This window comes from Patiria miniata, unplaced genomic scaffold (genome assembly GCF_015706575.1).
Source record: "Patiria miniata isolate m_02_andy unplaced genomic scaffold, ASM1570657v1 HiC_scaffold_22, whole genome shotgun sequence".
In the NCBI taxonomy this organism is placed as follows: Eukaryota; Metazoa; Echinodermata; class Asteroidea; order Valvatida; family Asterinidae; genus Patiria; species Patiria miniata.
In genome coordinates this window covers 12,916,138-12,937,590 of record NW_024037061.1, presented here as the reverse complement: position 1 = coordinate 12,937,590, position 21,453 = coordinate 12,916,138, and the positions used below count along the sequence as shown (strand labels likewise).

General features: G+C 39.0%; 3 protein-coding genes across 5 annotated transcripts in view; 1 reads left to right on the top strand and 2 right to left on the bottom strand.

The window, feature by feature from the left end:
* The window catches only part of LOC119729952 (splicing factor, suppressor of white-apricot homolog), a 55,504-nt gene extending 44,597 nt beyond the window's left edge, over nucleotides 1–10,907 (bottom strand). For both annotated transcript variants that reach the window (XM_038202743.1, XM_038202744.1), the window contains exon 1: nucleotides 10,577–10,907. In XM_038202743.1, the coding sequence (XP_038058671.1) occupies nucleotides 10,577–10,791 (215 nt within the window). In that variant the 5' untranslated portion in view covers nucleotides 10,792–10,907. The remainder of the gene's footprint in view (nucleotides 1–10,576) is intronic.
* A 586-nt stretch (nucleotides 10,908–11,493) lies between these two features.
* LOC119729951 (oligosaccharyltransferase complex subunit ostc-B-like) lies at nucleotides 11,494–16,484 on the bottom strand. Of its 2 annotated transcripts, XR_005271321.1 has the most exons (5): nucleotides 16,263–16,484; nucleotides 15,320–15,393; nucleotides 14,069–14,286; nucleotides 12,539–12,695; nucleotides 11,494–12,283 (listed from the first exon to the last, which is right to left on the bottom strand). XR_005271321.1 is itself a non-coding variant. In XM_038202742.1 (4 exons), the coding sequence occupies exons 1-4, from the start codon at nucleotides 16,399–16,401 to the stop codon at nucleotides 12,677–12,679; spliced, it is 450 nt and encodes a 149-aa protein (XP_038058670.1). In that variant the 5' UTR covers nucleotides 16,402–16,484; the 3' UTR covers nucleotides 12,466–12,676. The 2 variants fall into 2 exon arrangements, 1 of the variants encoding a protein (XP_038058670.1); XM_038202742.1 differs by lacking the exon at nucleotides 11,494–12,283 and having other exon boundaries at nucleotides 12,466–12,695.
* Nucleotides 16,485–16,765: 281 nt separating this feature from the next.
* Nucleotides 16,766–21,137, top strand: LOC119729950 (transmembrane protein 199-like). The gene is made up of 6 exons (XM_038202741.1): nucleotides 16,766–16,972; nucleotides 17,362–17,441; nucleotides 18,550–18,639; nucleotides 19,024–19,063; nucleotides 19,913–20,025; nucleotides 20,919–21,137. The coding sequence occupies exons 1-6, from the start codon at nucleotides 16,780–16,782 to the stop codon at nucleotides 20,994–20,996; spliced, it is 594 nt and encodes a 197-aa protein (XP_038058669.1). The 5' UTR covers nucleotides 16,766–16,779; the 3' UTR covers nucleotides 20,997–21,137.
* The last annotated feature ends 316 nt before the right edge of the window (nucleotides 21,138–21,453 follow it).

Sequence of the window (21,453 nt, the reverse complement as noted above, 5' to 3'; positions counted from 1 at the left end):
AAAAAAAAAATTGCAAGGGTATCGCGGCAAAAGTTGAGGCCCCTCCTTCCACCCCTCCCTGGCCCTTTTTGGGTTAAAGAATAAGGAACTAATAATTTGGAAAAAAAACTCTATTGGCATATAACATGAACCTTTTTCTCTGCCTTAAAAACAAAACTCACTTGCAATTTTGTATGTAAAAACAAGGTGCCAAACTGACTACCTAAAATCCACAATTTTGGCCAAAGAAATATCCAGAACAGTGATATTTGAACGGTTATTTCACTTTTCTTATCTGAAAAAACTTGTTTGGCACCACACCAAGTAAAATGCTAGTTTGAGGATCAGTCACATTACGTGTGCAGAGCCAAGGGCAAATGTCTGTTCTGCATGTACATGTAGCATGCACATTTTATGCGACCTCGTGTGCCAGCCAATTGGAGTCAACTTTAGAAACTGTGACATCATTTCAATCAGAAATGTGGACTAAGCTGTTGATTGGTCAATTTGGATACTATACTTCTGTAATACAACAACTGGTTACCGACGGCCCGATAAAGGTGCCCGCTGGATGGTCAGGATCTCGAGGTCAAGATGCAGTCTTGTTTTGCTTAACCCTAACATACCTGAATCCATCAAAATCCACACACCTGTTTCGGGGGATTTCGGCAGACTCAGGATACCTCCATATTGAAAAAGTTGGGGGATCTCGATGGATTCAGAACATGATGCCTAGCGGTACTGCAGGATTTTGATGGATTCAGGATACCTCCATATTGAGCAGTTGGAGGACTTTGATGGATTGAGGATCTCAACAGATTTACTCCAGGCTACATGTACATGTAACTGGTGGATTCTGATGGACTCGCTGGCCACCAACATTTTTTTGCATGGCAAAATTGATGGAATTTGGCGGATTCAGGATACTTTCTAGTAAAAATGCCCAAGGGGCTAGGGTTAATTAATCATAGACCGTTGCTATGCAAGGGGATATTCCATAGGCTAATAAAATCCAAGCTGCGTTCTTTATTCTGAGTCATGTGCATTTTTATCAATTTCATCAGTCCATGTTATTTGCCTTTTCAGCAAGGCTGTGCAATCACAAGGCCATCTTGACCAATTACTTTGCAATGAGGATCCATTACGGTGCCGTCTTCTATAGCCATTACACAGCCGGGCACTTATCATACGTGTACTCTATTCACCAGGCAATCAATCCACAGAAAGGAAACGTCAGGTTGATAGAGGTGATGACCACACAATGAAGAACAAAAGGAATAATGCATGTAAAGAGCTTTTATCATTTTATTGATTTTTTTTGTGCCGATGTGCATGAACTCGTAAATGATAGGGGAAAAAATATATTAGTAATTTTTTTTTTGTTCGTAGCTTTTCATTGGAGATATTTTGTCCAAAAAAATTTAATTCATATTTATGTAAGCATTATCTATCCTAAACTCACAATACAAAAAAATGTAAAAAAATAAAATTGGAAAAAAAAATTACACAAATTATCAGTTCTTTTCAAACTTAATAATTTTCCAAACAAATTCAAGTTTTGACAAAACTTTACATACATGTATGTACATGTATATACATGTATTTGTAAGCATTGTAAAATTTTATTTGAAATACCGGTACTTTAAAGGGAAAATACAACATTTGCAAACATCAAAAAATAAAACTACCAAATCATTTAAAAATACCTTGCTGGTCTGTTAGTGAATGACAGTGTAAAGCATCCTGTAAAATCATGGCACCTGGTATACTGTCATTTTCAGGAAAAGTGGTATTTTTGTATCAATTTCCAACGCTGATCGGCCGATCAGCGTTGGAAAAAACTGGCTTTTTTTCAAATACTGGCCCCAGTTGACCATCGCACTTGTTTGCAATCGATTACACACCTATGAACGGGTACAAGCCAGCTAGACTGGTTCCCTGACCTTACAATTTCCTCAATATTTGTAAACTGCTCTGTTTCTTCTTAAATGGAGTCAGGGAACCAGACTACAGGAAAATGATTGTTTTCTTGGTTTTTATAGCATTTTCGAACCCAAAACCTCAAAAAAGTCAGTGTAACTATATTTGCTATATATTTCCAACCCCCCAATTCCATCCATTTCTGAAAATTACAGCAAAAGCAAATGATGTATATTCCCTTTAATTTGAGTACAAGCAATACTTTATGTGATTGAATACCAAAGGTTACCTCTCTTGTTTGTTAAAATGTTTATTTACTGAGATAAAAAAAATTACGAATTTTAGAAATATGAAACACATGTGCCGTTGAATGTCAATGTAAACACTATGTAGATTCATTTCTCCATTAGGCCTACATGTATATATCTGCTTATATTTTCTCGAGTACTTTGGCGATTATATTCAGCGCTCTTTTCATACAGTCTAGATCATTCTGGAAGGACGCTAGAAAGGACGCTACTTGAAACTGATTAATCATCAAATATACCACAAATGGGAAACTGACTAGGTCCCCTTGTCATCATAATTAGGCTTAAAGGAATATACAACATTTGCTTTAGCTGTAATTTTCAGAAATGAATGGATAGGCCTATGGGGAGAACTTTATGGCAAATATTGTTACACTGATCTGTTTAAAGTTTTGTGTTCATAGATGCTGGAAAAACCAAGAAAAAAATTGCTGTTCTTGTAGTCTGGCTCCCTGACCCTATACTCTATATAGACGAAACAGAGCAGTTTATAGACGTCAGGGAATTGTCAGGTCAGGAACTAGACTAGCTGGCTTGTACCCGTTCGAGGATGTGTATTAAACCGATTGCAAACAAAATGTGGACTAACTAAATTTGGCAAATTGGGGGCAGTATTTGAAGAAAAAAAAAAGTTTTTTTCCAACGATGGTCGGCGGACCATTGTTGGAAATTGATACAAAAATTCAAATTTTCTTGAAAATGACAGCACATCAGGTGCCAGGAATTCACAGGATGCTTGACACTATTATTTACTTACAGTCAAGTAAGGTGTTTCATAATTTGAAACTTCTGTTTTTTGATGTTTGCAAATGTTGTATAATACCTTTAAGAAAGACTTGACAAACTGGAAGACTGCAAACATGTACAGTACATACCGGTAGTATATACAAATGAAGAACTGGATACAATGCAAAGATAACCCAGTTGGTAGAGCACTGGTATGGTCCTTTTAAAATAGCAGTTTCAAATCCCGCTGTCTTCAATATCTTTTTTTGTTTTACCAAGTAATAGCCAAATTGGTAAAAAAAAAAAAAAGCTGTCATCACCAGATACGATTTATCTCATACCAGCAACCAGCGCAGATCCATCAACTAAACAGAGTCAACGTGTTCATCTCAATGTCGAATGATTTATTATTTGATAGTGCAGGTTTTTTTGTGGGGGGAGCCCAGCTTTTGGGGGCTGGGGGAGGGGGGGGGGGCACTTGGGGGCTGGGTTGGGGGGGGGGGGGGAGTCCCTCTGCATTTATGCACCCTCAACCCCTCCCTAAAATATTACACTGGAATTTATTTGGGGGGGGGGGGAAGAGGGTGGTGTGACAAAACAAATTCTTTCTCTCTCATTTTGCTATATCATACTACTACCTCATTATATTCTAATGACTGTTTGCCCTGTCTATTTCACTTGACTGACATAAGGAGAGAGAGCGATAGAAAGAGACTGGTAGACAGGTAGTGAATCTATTGACATAGCGTAGTGTTGCATTCCTTGTGTCAACACTGAAACAATGACCCTGGGCGCTGAGTGATAATAAAAAAAACTGTCTGCCGCTAGGTACCAGGAGACTGCGTGCACCGGAAAAATCTAATGAGTGAACCAAATTAAATATCGGTTAATGGAAAATTGCATGTACACTGAGTCTTGTTCACAAAATAAAGATTAGTTGTGTCATTTGGCAAGCTCATGTGCTATCTCTGGAAGAAATGGTATAAGAATCAGTTAAGAGGCAAACTTTCAAATGCAAATTTCCCTATTGATATGGATTAGGTCATTAAGTCCTATCTATTTTTTTTTTTAATAAATGAAAAATTTCTCTGTTGATATGTTTCCAATTAATAATTGAAAAGAGTATGAAATATATTTACGGTATACAATGTACACGTGTTTGAACAACTGTATGAACATATCTGAGTGTTAAAGATTTCTCATTAAATTTACAGAAAGGTTAATTTTTTGCATGTTTCTTTGCTGTTGGCTAATGAATTCAACCGACTGTCGAGGACATCGTTATCTTCAATATTCCTCTAATTTTCATTTATAAAGGTTTGGAATGCACATTTTCATAATGTTCAAGGGATAATGACTTTATTATCACAGAATAACAACTGTACATTTTCTTGTAATAAAAATGGCATTTTACAATCATCCATTAAGGATGTGACTCGGCGTTTAATTTTCTGAACATTTAGCAAATATTTTACGAACCGTTTAAATATTTAGTTAATTTACAAAGGCTGACACCTGCCCATTACATGTATGTTTGCTGACGTGAGTGCTTGGCAAGATCAAAATGATTGACATAATAAGGCCAAACAAAAAAATGGTGTGTTTACGGTAACCCGACCGACCTGGAATTTTTTCGGCCAAATTGCCGACCTCAAACTTTTTATTGCCATTTTGAAGGTTGATAATTGACAAATTTCAAACATTTCAAGTACTTTTAATTATTTGCCACGAACAAAAAACATTTTCCACACTTGAATCTGACCATGATTTGACACAAACATACCTGTGTTAAACGTGCGAAAATCGCGACGATCTCAAAACTTGAATTCTCAAACTACGAAGTACGATTATTTTTGCACAAACGCATCGGGGTACGCATGGCTGGCCAACGGACGGCATGATTCTCCCCACGTACAAACGTGCGTACTGCGTATCGGCCCGATACGCTGGAATTGCGGCCAGCCCGATACGCCGACAAAAAAATGCCGATCACATTTTTTAGCCCCTGATACGCACAATATAATGATCATACACGCCATTAAAATGCACAATTTGATCGTTACATACGCCATTATTTCAAAATCTTGACCAAAATCCTGCTTTTCCGATGCATGTGTGATCAAAATGCACACGATGACGTATTCTGCCGACCACCAGCAGCACCCAGCTAACATACAGCATGGTACACTGGTTCCCTTCGCCAGCTAACGGAATCAATGCTATGATGAAGGACCGGAACCAGTGACTACTGCCTCTCTCCGGTCCATACTTCGTATCATACAGCATGATAATGTAGTGGGCCGAAGTTGGATCGTAAAAGTATTTTTTTGTGCTATGTATATTTGCTTAATAACTTAAAGGAAGTTGGGTTACGGGTTACGGACTTTAAACGTCGTGGAAAATTTGTAAACGGATTTAAAACTTTTTTCGTTTAAAGTTTAAAAGTATAAACGTCATATCCTTATCATCCATCATATTCAAAATCAAATGAGAATCACAGGAATGAAATCATAACACAACTCTTATAAAGCTGAAGAAAGAATTTTTTAGAAAATTGTAATCATTTTTACAGAATAGGCCTACTTTTTGACATCTGCAAGATTTAGATCATTTATTTTTAGATTGAAAACTTGTCTTTCCTCTAGCTGGAGTTACCCAGCCCTAAATTTTATCATTGGGTTGTCATCTAGGCCCAATGATAAAATTTAGGGCTGGGTAACTCCAGCTATCTTTCCTCAGACTATTATTATTATTTTATTATTATTATTATTAATCATTTCTGGTAATGAAACCAAGGATTCCTCAAAAGCGCCCTAAGCACTGTAGCTCGCAAGCCTGAAGAAACCTGTGGAGAGAAGACAATGAGAAGAATTTACAGTTTCAGAGGTGGGAGGAAAAGCCCAGAAGAATATGCAAGGGAAAACCCACGGAATCAGGCAGGGACTGAAAACCCAATCCACATATTGGCCCAGGCGGGTCACAGAGGTGGAAGGCGAGGAAAGTACCGCTACGCCAACCTGACTCCCCAACAAGCAGATAAACTTTCACATTTAGCATTTTGGTTTCCTGACAAAGCCAGACAGACAGAAGATTAAAGATTTTTCGGAGAATAACAACAGTGCAAAGTGAGGGGAATGCCTCACAGACAAAAAGTGCAGCCTTACAACAATGTACAGTGTACGTCGCAGCGTACTTCCTAGTCCTAATGTAAATGTCGTGACAACCACCCAAGGATGAATGTGAATAACAAGCGTTCAACCGGAACATGCCAACACACACGTGTGCATTCATGTGTACCGCCATTCTGTCGGCTGTAACTATTTTTTCGCTTCTTTCTTTCTCAGTTAATTAATCATCCTACGCAGAATGTGCCATCACATCTGTGCTACTTTTTATGTAGGGGAAAGGTGTTGCAGTAGATAGAATGCTGCTGTTTACAATATGTTATTGTTGAGATATTCATCCTGTCGGCCTTGAAAGTCTGGAGCGGAAATGTAATTCCAGTAGTTCAAATCATTCAAAGTCAAATTCAATTGCAAAGTCTGTCCTTCTAACTTCTAAACACAATTTACACAATTGTTGAAGTTTTTAGTTTTGAATTTTGTTAAAGGAAGTCTGATCATCAAATTTAAGTTAGGCAGGATGAATTTGAAACCTTTTAAAGATAATGTAACAATTTGAACTACAAATTTATGTATTTTTAAAGGGTTTTCTTAAAATGGGGAAGTCACTTGTGTTCCACCAAATATTTAGTTGCAATATGGGTTCAAGACACAACTAAGTTTTGTGGGTTTTTTAAAGTGTTTTTTGTACCCTAACCCTGCTCAATCCAACGTGATCCAACTATTTAACATTCTCGTTGGATCCTGTTGGATTGAGCAGTAAAGACCTTGAATTCCTGTTGGATTCAGCAGGCAACAGAACAAACTAAGGCACAGTTGGATTCTGTTGGATTGAGCAGGCAAGTCATTTTATATTTTTAGGTACCTAGCAAGCTCATATGAGTAACTGTTGGACTCTTGGATTTAGCAGGGTAGTCATGGGGAACTATTAGGTTAGGGTTTTAATTACAAGTGCAGACACTCTCAACACTACGCTACAGTAAAATTTTGAGGTGACACCTCCATAAAAGATTTTTACAAGTAGTACTTTTATTTTTGTAAATTGTAAAAACCAATGGATCTATCCAAATAAATACCTGTACACGATACTGCTTTACCTATCAATTCAATTTTTCAATTTCAATATAGGCCTAATATTTATTTCCATCAAAAGCAAAGTAAAAGCATCATAAGAACGAAAAGTACATATTAAGATGGAGGCAAAGTGTTTCCAAACACTCAGAGATCTATGGTTCGTGAAATCAATGAAAACTATACTAAAGATAGTTGTTGCCTCTTTGGAACCTAAAAGAAGCCTAACAACAACAATCTTCTTTGAAGCGAGTGCCTCCCATTGTCCCAGAGAAAGATCCGCAGAGGAAGGCCAACACAGGAAGAGACGATATCCCCGATACGAAGCATTGAATTTCCCTGAGCAGGGCGGAGGGTAAAAAGCTCAGGTTTCTTCAGCGGTGAATCGCATCTTGTGTCCTGCATCCATCCCCCGAATTAGAACTCGGGAATCGGGTTGCGACGATACAATTACTCCCGTGAAAGGATGCTTCCATGGCTGGTTCCCCGTTGAGCAACCGGCAAACGGCAATGGACTGGGGCAATATTGGGAACTCCCGCTCGCCGCGGAAACTAAAATAAACTTGACAGACGGGCTAATTGTGTCTAGCAGATTGATACGGGTCAACACAGCAGGAATCGTATCACTGCGACAGACGGACGCACGCTTTATTGCAATAATAATTAATTACTTCAGGGGAAATGAGAATTTATGATCATTGATAGAATTTCTCTGGGGTATCCCTCAACTACTATTGTGTGGTGCTACGAACCAGGAAACATGTAAACTGTTCTGTAGTGATTACAAGTAGATATCTGTGGACATAAAAATCTTGATATATGTTTGTTGACTTTCGTAATTCTTATTCACAAGTTTTGAAGTGCCATAAATGCCAGTAGTGTTTTGTGGGCCCTTTTTTTGAAGGGGGGGGGGGGGGGGTAATGTAGCAATAGAGCATTAAGTTACAACTGTAACCAGAATGTGTATGCTTAGGAATAGGGTAGGTAGGTAGGCAATTTTTTTTTGGGGGGGGGCAATTTTTGTGTGTCCATTTGTATGGTCATATTGAGGTGTCTGCGTGTAGTCAAGGGTAAAGGGTAGTAGCCCTAATTGATGGTTTTCAGGATTTTTTTCCTCATTTTCCCCCCAAAAAAATTTGGATAGGGGCTGTCGAAATAGGGTAGGAACATGTAGGGTAACCAGAACCAGAACTATTTTTTGTTTTGGCCTTAAGTTCTTGTCGGCATTCGCAAGCGGGAACACAAAGCTTCCAGTATGCATTGCCATACATGTACATGTACACATTTTGCAAAACACGTAACTTGAATTCTCTAATTTATGATTCCTATGAAGTGGTAGGCAGGTAGGAACAGGTAAAAAAAACTTTTAAAATATATGACTGTATTACTTTAATGACCAAAAAAGAAAGCTGCATGGGTTTTCTGAACTACTTCATGAGACACAATGAAGAACAATGGGCTGTTTTATTTTATAATCTGAAGTGACAGTCCTACAGTGCCAAGCCTTTCTTCCCTTGATAAACTACATTTCTTACAATAATCAACTTGATAAGAAACTTCACTATAACACAAGGTTTTAGACCAGGGGAGGCGAATGCGACCTTGATGACCCGGATGACCTCTGTAAAACCCAAGGTCAGCTTTTGATACATGCACCTGTAGCAGTAATCAAATGAAAGTACCGCCCTGTGTGATATGACTTTCCTCCAGCCGCTTTTCAAGATGCTGCATGAATAACATGCTTCCTCCAATCATGGCCGAGAGTGACGCACTGCACGCAGGCTTGAAAACAAGACTGACACACCAAGGTCTATTTCATTATCTTGCATACTGCACATTGAGCCACAGCATGAACGTTGGCCTTGAGCGCTAGAACCCAGACTGGCAGCTGATCATGTGGAACTGTGGAATGACCTCCTTCCCAACGACAAAACAAATTTCAAGGAAAACTTAACATTTTTATTGTTTTTTTTTTTTTTTTCATCAGCACATTCAGGTTGAAACAATTTTGTGTTGCCGCATTTATTTTACATTTGGTACCTATGTGATAACATGCTACGCAGAATCGGCATTCCCATAATCATTATTTCGGAGGGGGTAATTCCATTCGATTCCACGTTATACCTGGACTCCTTGGAGAGGAAAATCATCTGTGGAAATTTGAAGAATGTAGGGCCTAGGCTAAGGTCAAAATGCCCTGTTTTCTTTTAAAAAAAAAAGTTAAAATATTTTGTAGCATATGGGGTCACTCACTTTTGTCTTCTAAGACTTCCGAAACAGACCTATTCTCTATGGCACTACAATATTTGTTATGTTGACAATGTGTATTGTGTTTTGTTACTCAGTGTTTTGCGCATGGAATATCAAAGCAAAACCTTTCATTTGAACCTGCAGATTATAGAGTTTGCTTTTAAAGCTTAACCCTAACCCTCCTCAATCCTCCAAAATCCTTGAGATAGTTTTTTTGAGGATTGAGGCTGAATGGCAAAAAAAGTGCCGGTTGATTTTGGAGGATGCATTGTGTCGAGTTCGTAGGCTGTACCCAGGTACATGTATTCCCGAAAATATTCTTCTGGGGTTTTCCTCCCACCTCTAAAAACTGTAACTTCTTCTCATTGTCTTCTCTCTACAGGTTTCTTCAGTGCTTGGGGCACTTTTGAGGAATCCTTGGTTCATTACCAGAAAGATATCAAATAAATAAATAAATAATAAAAAATACCCTTGACTCAAATTTGATCGAAACTAAACAGGGGCCCTACACTACACGATTGCCGCCAAAACATGCAAAAGGGCCTAGGGACATGAGGGAGGGGGTAGGGTTACACGTTCATCATCGAATCCTTGGTTCATTACCAGAAAGATATCAAATAAATAAATAAATAATAAAAAATACCCTTGACTCAAATTTGATCAAAACTATTAACAGCTAACAGGGGCCCTACACTACACGATTGCCACCAAATCATGCAAAAAGGGCTAAAGAGGGGGTAGGGTTACACGTTCATCATCGAATTCTACAACTTTTTTTAAGACTTTATACATGTAATAATTAAGAGGTGTAACTTTAACTATAAAACTTTAATTAGAACAATGTACAATTTGATGTTTACAAATGATATTATTATTAAAGATGAAAAGAAAATTGCTGATTTTCTTATTAATTATTATTATAAAAAAAGATTTATCCTGTTGACATTTTTAATGCTTTTCAATTTCATCAATGGCAGATATTTTCATGGTTTTAAATAATAACATGAAAAACACTTTCTTTAGCAGTTTAGCAAAGTCTGAAATTGATGTTGAAATTTAGGTAGTTACAACAGTAATCATGGTTATGGTACATGTAAAACATCCATATGGACCTCCACGTACATACCGAACACTCCCAGCACCCAAAACAGGTGCCGCGCCACGCGCAAGGCAAAAGCGGGTAAAACGTCACCAACTCACCGGTCAATCATCAGCGACGCTTCGCCCATCCACGGGATCAGATGTTCCTCACGATCGATCGCCAAAGCGCGCTCATCATCTCGGAAAAGCCTGCACTGGTAGCCCACCACGCAGATTTCATCCACCTCCTCCTGGCGAGACTTCTTGGCCTCCATCTTCTTGGCGTCCACCAGATGGGCCCGCTTGGTCTTCATTTTCTTGCTTATTTGCGCCATTTTTATGGCTACTTTTCCGACTCGTGCTACGTTAGGTTGTCGTCCATTGCGTACATTTTGCGGAATAACTGCGCGGCGCGGTGGTCTGATACCCTGTGAACGCGCGATTGTGCACATGTAAATGAGATTTCCGATAAATTACAGACGGGTGCCAATGTCATTCTATTCACAAACACGTTGCATTTTTACGATGTACCGTTGGATACCACGTTGCAGCTGAATACAATGAAATGGAACCCGACTGCACGGAAAACTGCCGCGGTCCTAGTAAATGGCGCCCTCGCGGGCCCGGTGCACAAAGAACAGGTGTCTGTCTGTTCCGAAAAACCAACAACCAGATCATTTATTAAACGAATAAAATAATTTTCCCGATTTTGGCGTCCACAACCTTCTGAAAAGTTGCTGTAATTTTACGCAACAATGAACCCGCCCTGCATGAGCCAATTATTGTCTGGCAGTAGTAATAATTCAAATTTTGTGAAGAAATAATTCAATAACTTTGAGCAAGGAACAACACCGACTTTTTCGTTCCATGTCTCATTCGAAATTGAATTAATGTTTTTTTTAAATGTCTAAAAGGTGGGGCAGGGAGGGTAAAGAGGCCTTATTCAAGTCTTTCCAATGTAGCTGGGGGTTTTGTAAACATGACAAAATTTAACAAAATGACGAGCAGATGCACATGGAGGTAAATTTTCAATGAAATTTTATTTTCCAAAAAATGGCAAATTCACAACTTCTTTGGAAATCTCATTTCCCCATCGCATTTTACTTAACTTTATCCAGAAAAAAACTTTAAAACATCCTTAAACACACATTTTTGGCTCTTACACAACTGAAAACCAGAATCAACCTAAAAGAAAGTAACAATATGTGAAAGAAAACTAACCAAATCCACCTTTGTAAATGTTATTTACCTTGTGATTTTATTCATAAGTCTCCGTTGACTATGAATGATATTGTCAGTAATTGAGTTCTAATGACTGATCTGCATTAAAACAAAGAACAAGCAATCAGCTGATTTGCATTAAAACAAAGAACAAGCTATCAGCAACTCCCAAAAACGTTAGTCCAATGAGAAATATCTATTTTAATCATCTGAAATTTCTCTAATCTGACTTTGCATCTTTCTTCCTTTTGTTATGATTGTTTCAAACATTAGAATCAAACCATCAACAATTTGTGACATTATCCTTCTTAATTTATTATTGCTCTTAGTTTGATGCTTACCAGTGCTGTAAACAATTTAAAAGACTTGTGGTGTTGTCTCAGGAAGAGTTGTGACAAGTTACCATACTTGTAAGAAAAAAAGAATCTGGCATCCAGAGTGTCCACTGTTCTGTGATAATGTCTTGCCTTCTAGGAGCCATACCAAGATGGTTGTACCTCAATATAGTACAAACCTAATGCAAAAAGGAGGCTACTTTGCAATTGTTTTTCATCTGAAGTGGGTAACAATAGGACCTTGTAGAGGATGCTCCTTTCCAGTTGATATGTGTGATGCGATCAAGCTAAATGAGTCGTTCGTGGGGAATTTTTATTTGGAGATATAGGCCAAAATAGGGCCACTTCATCACATCACTTCATCACATCTCTTGGTGTTTCAACTTCCATAATTAGTGAACTAAAGATGGCATCAGCATGCGGTTTTCACAGCAGTAATGCTGAGGTTGTACTCTTTTCAAATCTGCAATAAAACTTTTTTTGACCAGGGTCGACAAACGACTCATGTTGCTTGATCGCATCACATATGTTGTTTCAATATAGGGGCAGGGAGAGGTCAAAGATCAAAAGGTCACCAGGTGAAAGGTCAAAAGGTCATCGGGTCAGTGACTGTGTAAGAAGAGGGTAGCGGCTGATGGCCCTACTAGCGCTGCTGATTGAATTCTTATCCCTGCAAGTAGCCCCTGAAAGAAAAAACATCACAGTGTTAAAAAAAAATCAGTCATTATTCTACCCGATTATTTCCAAGGAATGATGTCTCAACGATTGTTACACCTACAAAAAAAGCATTTAACTGCATGTATAGATACCAACTATAGTTGGGATCGATACGACCGCAGTCAGTGTCATAAGCTAGGTCACAACATGATCTGTATATTTGAAATTGTTTGTTCTCTGGCCCGATTTTTTTCCTGCGTGTTGTTTGTTTTCTTCCTTCTTTCCCAATTAAACACAAAGGGAAACTGACTAGGTGCATTACAATCAGATCTTAAGTTGAACAAAGAAATTGACTGGATCAGGGTTTGAACCTGCGACCTCCGGATAGCCATTCCAGTGCTCTACCGACTGAGCTATCCAACCCTATTTTGGCGGTTCCCCATTTTGTCACAAAACAAATTTTGCAAACAAAAAGTCACAAACCTTTAAAGGGAATATACAACATTTGCAAACATCGAAAAATAAAACTACCAAGTTTTTACGAAATACCTTACTAGGATGTTAGTAAATGACAGTCTAAAGCATCCTGTAAAATTATGGCACCTGGTGTGAAGTCATTTTCAAGAAAATGGTATTTTTGTATACATTTCCAACGGTGGTCGGCCGACCACCGTTGGAAAAACCTAACTATTTTTCAACTACTGCTCCAACTTTACACTTGTTTTCAGTCCAAATTTTGTTTGCTATTGGTTACATGTTCATGAACGGGTGCAGGCCAGCTAGACTGGTTGCCTTACCTTACAATTTTCTGGCATCTATAAATTGATCGATTTTATCTTTAGTGGAGTCAAGGTACCAGACTACTTGAACTTTTTTGTTTTTCTTGGTTTTTCCAGCATTTTCGAACACAAAACTTCAAACATGTCAGTGTAACAATATTTGATCTATTATACTAACCCCTCAAATAGTTCATTTTTGAAAATTACAGCAAAAGCAAATGATGTACATTCCCTTTAATGCAAATTAACACATTTACCCTCCTATGCAAACATACACTGTGCAAAGTTGTCCTTTCAGTCAAAAGCAGTCAAGTGACTGTTTTTAACAGTTAAGAGCTACATAAAAAAGGATTGACTGGCTGTAACTGTATATAACTTGATATAGCTGTGCTTTGACTGTAGGTGGTTGACTATAAGCCAGCTGTGCCTACCACTTGCCTGCTTTTGTTGGTTTACTGAATTTGACTAGTCACAGTGCTTGCTTGAAATATGATCTGACTGTTGGTGACTAGCCTGTGTAAAAGGCATGGCAGGGGAAGAGAACTGATTTGTTGAACTGAGTGGAGTTGACCAAGCCTTTGGGGAGGGGGATGGGGGGACGGGAGGGATGAGCCACTTACGGTAGTTTCATCCTCATGAAGACCCGACACATGAAGAACGAGACCAGAATGCAGACAAAGCTGACAAACAAGAGAAGGAATCGGTTCAGCTTGGGCATCATGGGAGCGTTAGACTTGTCCAGAATGACGAAACCGAGGCCTCCGACTGTGAAGAGAAAGCTGGATGCGAGACCCTCCATGATGTATTGGCCGTTGACTCGGTAAGGCATGAAGGCCACCTGAAAATAATGAAGGTTTTTTTTAATACGGGAATGAAGCAAAATGTTATACCTTAATCATTTACCTTCCTGGAGCCTTATAAATTCACCTGGAGGTTTAGGAGAATTTTGCAGGATTGATGAAGGTAGTTGGTTGGTTCAGGATGACTAGTCCGAAAATTTGGGACTCTCAATACTGTGTATGACAGTCCCAAAAGTTAAGGTATTGAAAACTTGCAAAACAAGAAAATAGACTGGCACATGAAACAACCAGTCCAACACCGCTTCAGTACTGCATCAATCAACCATGCCAAAAGAAACAAGTGGCATGAACCAGGAACAATCTTCATTTACTACACATTTCTCCATAGTCAGCCACCAGACTAATGACACTGAATAAAGAGGTCAGTCTTTTCAAATAGTTGGACCATGGTTGGACATGTGCCAGTCTAGTCTTTAGCCTCAATTCACTTGACTTCCCTCTCATGTGCAGAATATTGAAGAAATGTCTCGTTCAATTGAATTGAGTCTGCAAATTTAGTTGGTGAAATACTGAGGACCTTTTCTTTGCCCAATGGAAGTTTTGGAGAAATTTGCTGGCTATTAAAGAGTGAGTAAAGTTGGCCTGATTTAGTTTTGCACTTTTCAGAACACTCCAAGTCCTAGTCTGGGATATGACTACAAAAATGGTTCCCAAAATGACTCGGGAGATACGGTTATAAGCATGAGTTCTCTGGAATGGCAAAGAAAGACCTGTAGTTTTCTCAGTTGTGTGCAGATAAAAAAAATGTTTAAATAACAAAAAAGTAGAATATGTTGCTGCTGGGACATACATGTACTTTTGATACACACAATTTCAACATTCCTCTTTAGTTTAGCGTCTGTTGTATTCAAAGCATGTAGCTCATTCATTATGGTTAGGGCCTACTGTGTGGTTCTATATAAGCACAATACATGGAGCATAGAGCAAGGAACAGACATGACAGAGCTACGAATACAATTCATATCAGGTGGTTTAAAGCCTTTTTGGGAGAGTAGAGGTAACCACACTTACAGGTCTTTGATGGCCGTTTTCATCTGTTGTTGAGCCAACACTTGGCGGCTCCACGATGACATCATAGATTAAACCTATACAATTCATAGAAAAACAATAATTTGATTATGTTGGGGGCAATTGCACAGATCCATTAATGGTTCCCAACAAGTGTTGTTGACCATCGACACAAATATAAAAACCAGTACAAAAATACATAAACAAAACAAAAATGCTAGCACCAGAGTATTTTTTGAAATGTTTTTAAAATATTTTTTGTCATTTTTGTGTTGAAATTGATGTTTTGTCATTTCTACCTTAACCCTAACTCCCTAGGCCTTTTTGCTAGGATGTAGCCTCAATCCTGCAAAATCCTCCAATTGGCCTCATGGAAAAATAGCATATAGCCTTAATCCTGCAAATTCCTCCGTTATTTCTTGATTATGGTCCATGGAGGGGTGACCACTGCCTGAATCCTGCAAAATCCTCCGGCTATGACTGTCAATAGGTTGAGGCAGAGGCAGTGACATCTTGGAGCAGTGCGGAGGATTTCAAGTATAATCAAGGACTAAATTTATGCACGGCTGACCATAAAGAACACAGGTCTGGCCCAAGACCTTGACACAGTGCATACTCCGAAATCAGTAACGCACTTTTGCCATGTAACCTCAATCCTGCAAATTCCTCCAATTTGCAAAAAGGATTTTGGAGGATTCAGGGCGGTTAGGGTTAATCAATAAACATATTATTAATATTACATAGCCTACATTCATCATTTCATGTGGCTTTTGTGAATACTTGTTATTGATTTATAAAATGATTGACATGCACCCCACCTGTTTACATCCCCCCCCCCCCCCCCCCCGGGGAGGAGGGGGAGGAACTACACCATCATGACCATGTACACTGGCAATGACCGGTCACTGCAATTCTGTCTAGGAATGTTTGAATAAATAAAACTCACCCCCTGTAACAAGAAAATAAGAACCAAGGACGACAAAGTAGACAGTCATCGCTGATGGTGCGTGTAGCCATGTTGGCCACTTCAATTTCAGGTTTGGACACTCCAAAACTGCGAAGGGAATCGAGTATAACTGCTCCATCTTTTCTGAAGTTTCATGCAATTGCAAAGATCGTCCCAGGGTGTTGCAACCTTGTACCTTGATGCACGATCTCCGTCGCTAAGATCACACATGTAAGTTTTGTCAAATTGCACTCTCCTGGGGACGAGGTAATTGTATAGTGTTTTTACTAGACACGTTTCAAACTTATGCATTTATTTTTAATTCAGTTTTAACTCTGTTTACTTTCGAACTAAATAATTAATAATACAAAAAATAATTGATACAAAATCAACTTTTTTTAAAAAAAGCAGCATTTATTTATTAATATTTTTAAAGTTAATTTTTGAGGCTACATGTATTTGTAAAAAAATAATAATGTTTAAAGAACGACCCTTGACCCCTGAAGTAAATTTCAAGATGGCGACGCTCGTAGTTTTAACGGAGCGAATGTACGATGAAATCGATGGCGTTTTATTACGCGAGGACGTACCTGAAGAATTCCAAAATGAGCTGAGAGGATACGCAAAACTAAGGAATAAAGAAAACCCGGAAGAAACGCCAAGCATACCCTTTTCGACTATTCGAAAACTGCATAAATATTTGGAATCAGGTTAACGTTAGCTTTTTCATTGATTGTTTAAACTCTTGAGGGCGTCCTAACACAATGATGGTCGTCAAATTTTACTTAAAATTAAATGCTTTAAGGGTAGTTTTGGAAAGAATGTTGCAACCTGACGCCACTTTGTTCTTCGTTTATCATCTCAAATTCAATAAAGGCCCATCATTGCAAAAGTCAAATTTAGCCGGGAAAATATTGAAGCATTTAGGCCCCCTACTGAATTTTTTTTTTCAGACCACTCTATAGTATAACTGACTTGAGTCTTGAGGGTTTGTGCACAGGGTGTTATGCGCCTATCAATTGTCGCCTGTGCTGCATAATATTAGTAAGGTTCTTAAATAACAACAAATTGTCGGGTTTTATCTTTTTTTGTTTCTCAGACGGAAAGCCGGGGATGTACCTTCATCAGCTGATGGAAGGTAGTGAAGTATTTTTCCCACCACTTCCACAACCCAAAAGAGTGAGTTAGCAAAAACACTTCAATTGATTTCGAAAATTATTTACATTGTTCACTGATTCATTTTTCTTAACCCTATTTCTGTTAGATTCTTTCAATATCATGGGGATGATATGCAGCATTTTGCACATTAAAAGAGGTAGATCCTGGCAATGATTTTCACAATATACCTTTTGAAAAAATCCCCAATGAATGTTTCATTTGGTTCCTGCAAAACATGCAACACTAGAATATAGACTGGTAGTAAAACAACCAGTTCAACACCCCTATAGTACTGCGTCAAAACAAACATCCAGTACTCAGTCTCTATTATTATTCAAAACATTTCCATAGTCATGCCACCAAAACACTGAAGGGTCAATCTTCTCGAAGAGTTGGATGTGTGCCAGTCTAGTCTTAGGCTTCAAATTGAAATCACTTGGCTTCACTCTCAGGTGCAAAACATTGAAGAAAAGTCTCCTTTAAAAATTGAATTGGAACCTCATCAAATTGGCTGATGAAATACTGAGGACCATGTCTTTGCCTCTTGAAAATTTTGGAGAATTTTGTCGGCTTTAGAGTGAGTGAAGTTGGCCTGAATTTGTTTTACATGTTTTTCTGCACTCAAGGTCCCAATCTGGGGGTAATCCCATACAATAGCACTGCTCAGCTTTCCTCACCATCCAACAGTCAGGCTAAGGGGAGAGTGACAGTCAGTCGAATAGTCAGGCACGAAGAGGACTAGGCCAGCCCTCATTTGGATCAGCAAGCATTCATAATAATTAGTGTTAACCCTAACCCTGCCAGACGCAGCACAGTGAATCAGGTGGAAAAGTCTGGTGCACTTTGATGGAAAATGCTACCAACACCAGTGCATAAACCGGCCACTTCCGAGACACTGAGAGCTAGTCCCATGGAACAATGCCAGAGTTGTATCCTGCTGCAGTGGGTGACCACAGACTCTGAGGCAGTTTGGCCTCGAGACGTTTGACCTGATGGATCTTGCTACACTGGGCAGGCTTGTCACTTAGACAAGTGTTGCATGTTGCTGCGTTTGGCAGGGTTTCTAGCCAAAATACCCTGGAGGGTTAGGGTTAATTAAACTCTTTCCCTTTTTTTGGGCACACGACAGAATCCTGAGTTGGTAGCAAGATTGGAGCGGCTGAGGGCAGAACAGGCAAACAGGGAGTACCAACAGATGACCAAAAGTGTCAGTAATAATGTGAGTCAAAAGGTTTTTTGTCTTTTTTCCCCTCTAAAAAAAACCTAAACCTTACTTGGGTCTAGTAGACATACAGGGGTGTGAAATCTCAGCTTTAAAGCTGATTTCAGCTATTTTTGTTTTGGGTTTCAGCTTTTCAGCTTTTTCCCCTCACTTGCTGTGTACAAAAGTATAGGAGATTTTCAAAGTTCAGGGTTTTTTTTACACCTTTTTCAGCTGTTTTCAGCTATTTTTATCAGTGGTCACTCACACCCCTGACGTACTTCTATCTTGTACCATGAAATTGTGTTTAAATAGCCACTTAGCCTTGAGATTATTACTTTGTGTGAATGATGGCAATTTCCTTTCGTCCTTTTTGTCCTCTTTGTTATTCTTTTCACGCAGATCGCTGGCAACAGTCCAATAGGAAACGTAGGGCAAGAATGTAAGTGCTGAATGCTTAGAATTCCATTTTAACATAATGATGCACAGAGCTCGCAGTCTGTGCAAAAGATAAACATGACTGCGGGTGAATGGTGGCAACCATGGGCGTCGCCAGGATGGGGCATGGGGGGGGGGGGCACTTGCTCCTCCCTGGAAAAGCACCCCAAAAAAGGGAAGACAAAATAGAAAAGAAATTAAAGAAAAGAAAAAGAGGTTTGAAGTCATATTTGCTATTAATTTAAAATACACATTTAACAAAATGGGCGTCAGCAGGGGTGTCAATGGGGGTGGGGTGGGTAAATGTCCCCCACCCATCCTCAGAAAAATGATAAATTGAGAATATGCTAGAGTAAGAAGAAGGATGTTGGGAAGAAAAATGTGCTTTGCCCCCCCCCCCCCCCCCCCCCCCCCCCGAAAAAAATCCTGCTGACGCCCACGGTAGCAACCCTCGGTTATGTTAACCAGTCTGTAGATATGTTTTGCTTTTCTGCTTTTGAGGACATAGTTGTGCACATTCCAGGTTTTCCAGTTGTTGGAACTTGATTAACAACAATGACTATCAATTTGGAAAAGCACTTTTGATGAATTGACAATTATCATCATAAGCAAATGCAAAAATGTCAAATATCTGATGAATTTATCAACTTCCTATTCGTTTTTGCTTGCAGACCAACATGCCTTGAGATGTGACATGATATCTGTTTCCTTTTCCTCCCATTCCACCTTTCCCCCCCCCCCTTTTTCTACACTTAGTATTTTCATTTATTGCACTCTTTTTCTTGTGCTCCTCCTTACCAAACTGGACCTGCTGCCTGTATGTTAAGTGATTGTTTACTTCTGTCCTTCACAGTGAAGAGCGTTCAGGGGCAACTGATGAATGTCTTCAACGTCTTTCTGACCATCGTCGGGGCGTTTGTGTTTGGTTTTATGGCCATGTACTATGCCGGACAATCACTCACGGCGGTAAGCTTCAGTGGCCAGTGTCTTCTTAAGTTGAATGATTTGTGGGGGGTCAGTAAATTTGAATAGATACACATAAGCTTTTTCATTACAAGTCCGGTCACAAGTAAATAACGAGTACATTTAATAGTTCAGTCACAAGTAAAGGAGAGGAACAATAATAAAAGGGAGCCTTCAACAAAGCTAATGTGAGTAGCTAGTGAGTTGACTTCCGACTGGATGGGTTTGTGATGACTTGTGATGATTTATGATGACTTGTGATGACTTTCGATGATTTGCAATGACTTGTGATGACTTATGAGTTGTGATGACTTGTGATGATTTATGATGACTTGTGATGACTTGTGATGATTTATGATGACTTGTGTTTATTTATGATGACTTGTGTTGACTTGTGATGACTTGTGGTGATTTATGATGACTTGTGATGACTTATGATGACTTGTGATGACCTGTGATGATGTTTGATGACTTGTGATGACTTGTGATGATGTGTGATGATTTGTGATGACTTGTGATGACTTATGAGTTGTGATGACTTGTGATGATTTATGATGACTTGTGATGACTTGTGATGATTTATGATGACTTGTGATGACTTGTGAGTGGTGATGACTTGTGATGATTTATGTGGACTTGTGATGACTTGTGATGATTTGTGATGACTTGTGATGACATGTGATAACTTGTGATGCATCACAAGTACCTCAACTACAACACTGAGGGCTAGGTCTTTGTTAAGATGCAGACTTAATCACAAGAGAAAGTTTTCCATGTGACAATGCTTTACCTCATATCAAATTGAAGAAAAAACTAATCAATTCTAAAAATTTACAGGGGAAAAATCATTCATTTGTTTTACGTTTTCATCTTTTGATTTGTTTTTCCTCCTGCAGCGAGTGTTGTGTGGGCTTGCCGTTGCCCTGGTCGTCGCTACAGCTGACCTGTATTTTCTCATCAAGAATGACCTATGACACCAACCGTACACGGTGGCCTTACTGTCTCCCTCAGTCTCACAGTGTGCATTCTATAGGCTTTGTGAATGAAGAGGCCCTCAGCTGTGAACTTGAAAAATCTACTTAACTGACGCGTGGGGGGGGGGGTTTACATTTTCTCTATGCTATGTAAAATCAATGGTGACTGCTCTATGTTCCGACACCCCTATGTTCCGACAACCTAGATTGTGTTACTCCCGGTTAGGGTTAGGGTTAGGGTTAGGAATAGGAATATGTGCAGTCGGAACATAGGGGTGTCGGAACATAGAGGTGTAACCAAATCAATAGCTATGTAAAAATTCATAGGACTTAAAACGGTAGAGTAGATCATTTGAGCATTTATTAAATTTTAAGCAACAAATCTAAAGACAGGTGCTTATAAGCTCAGTGAATGCTGTATATTCTGAGAAAACAATATTCTAGGATCACTATTTCA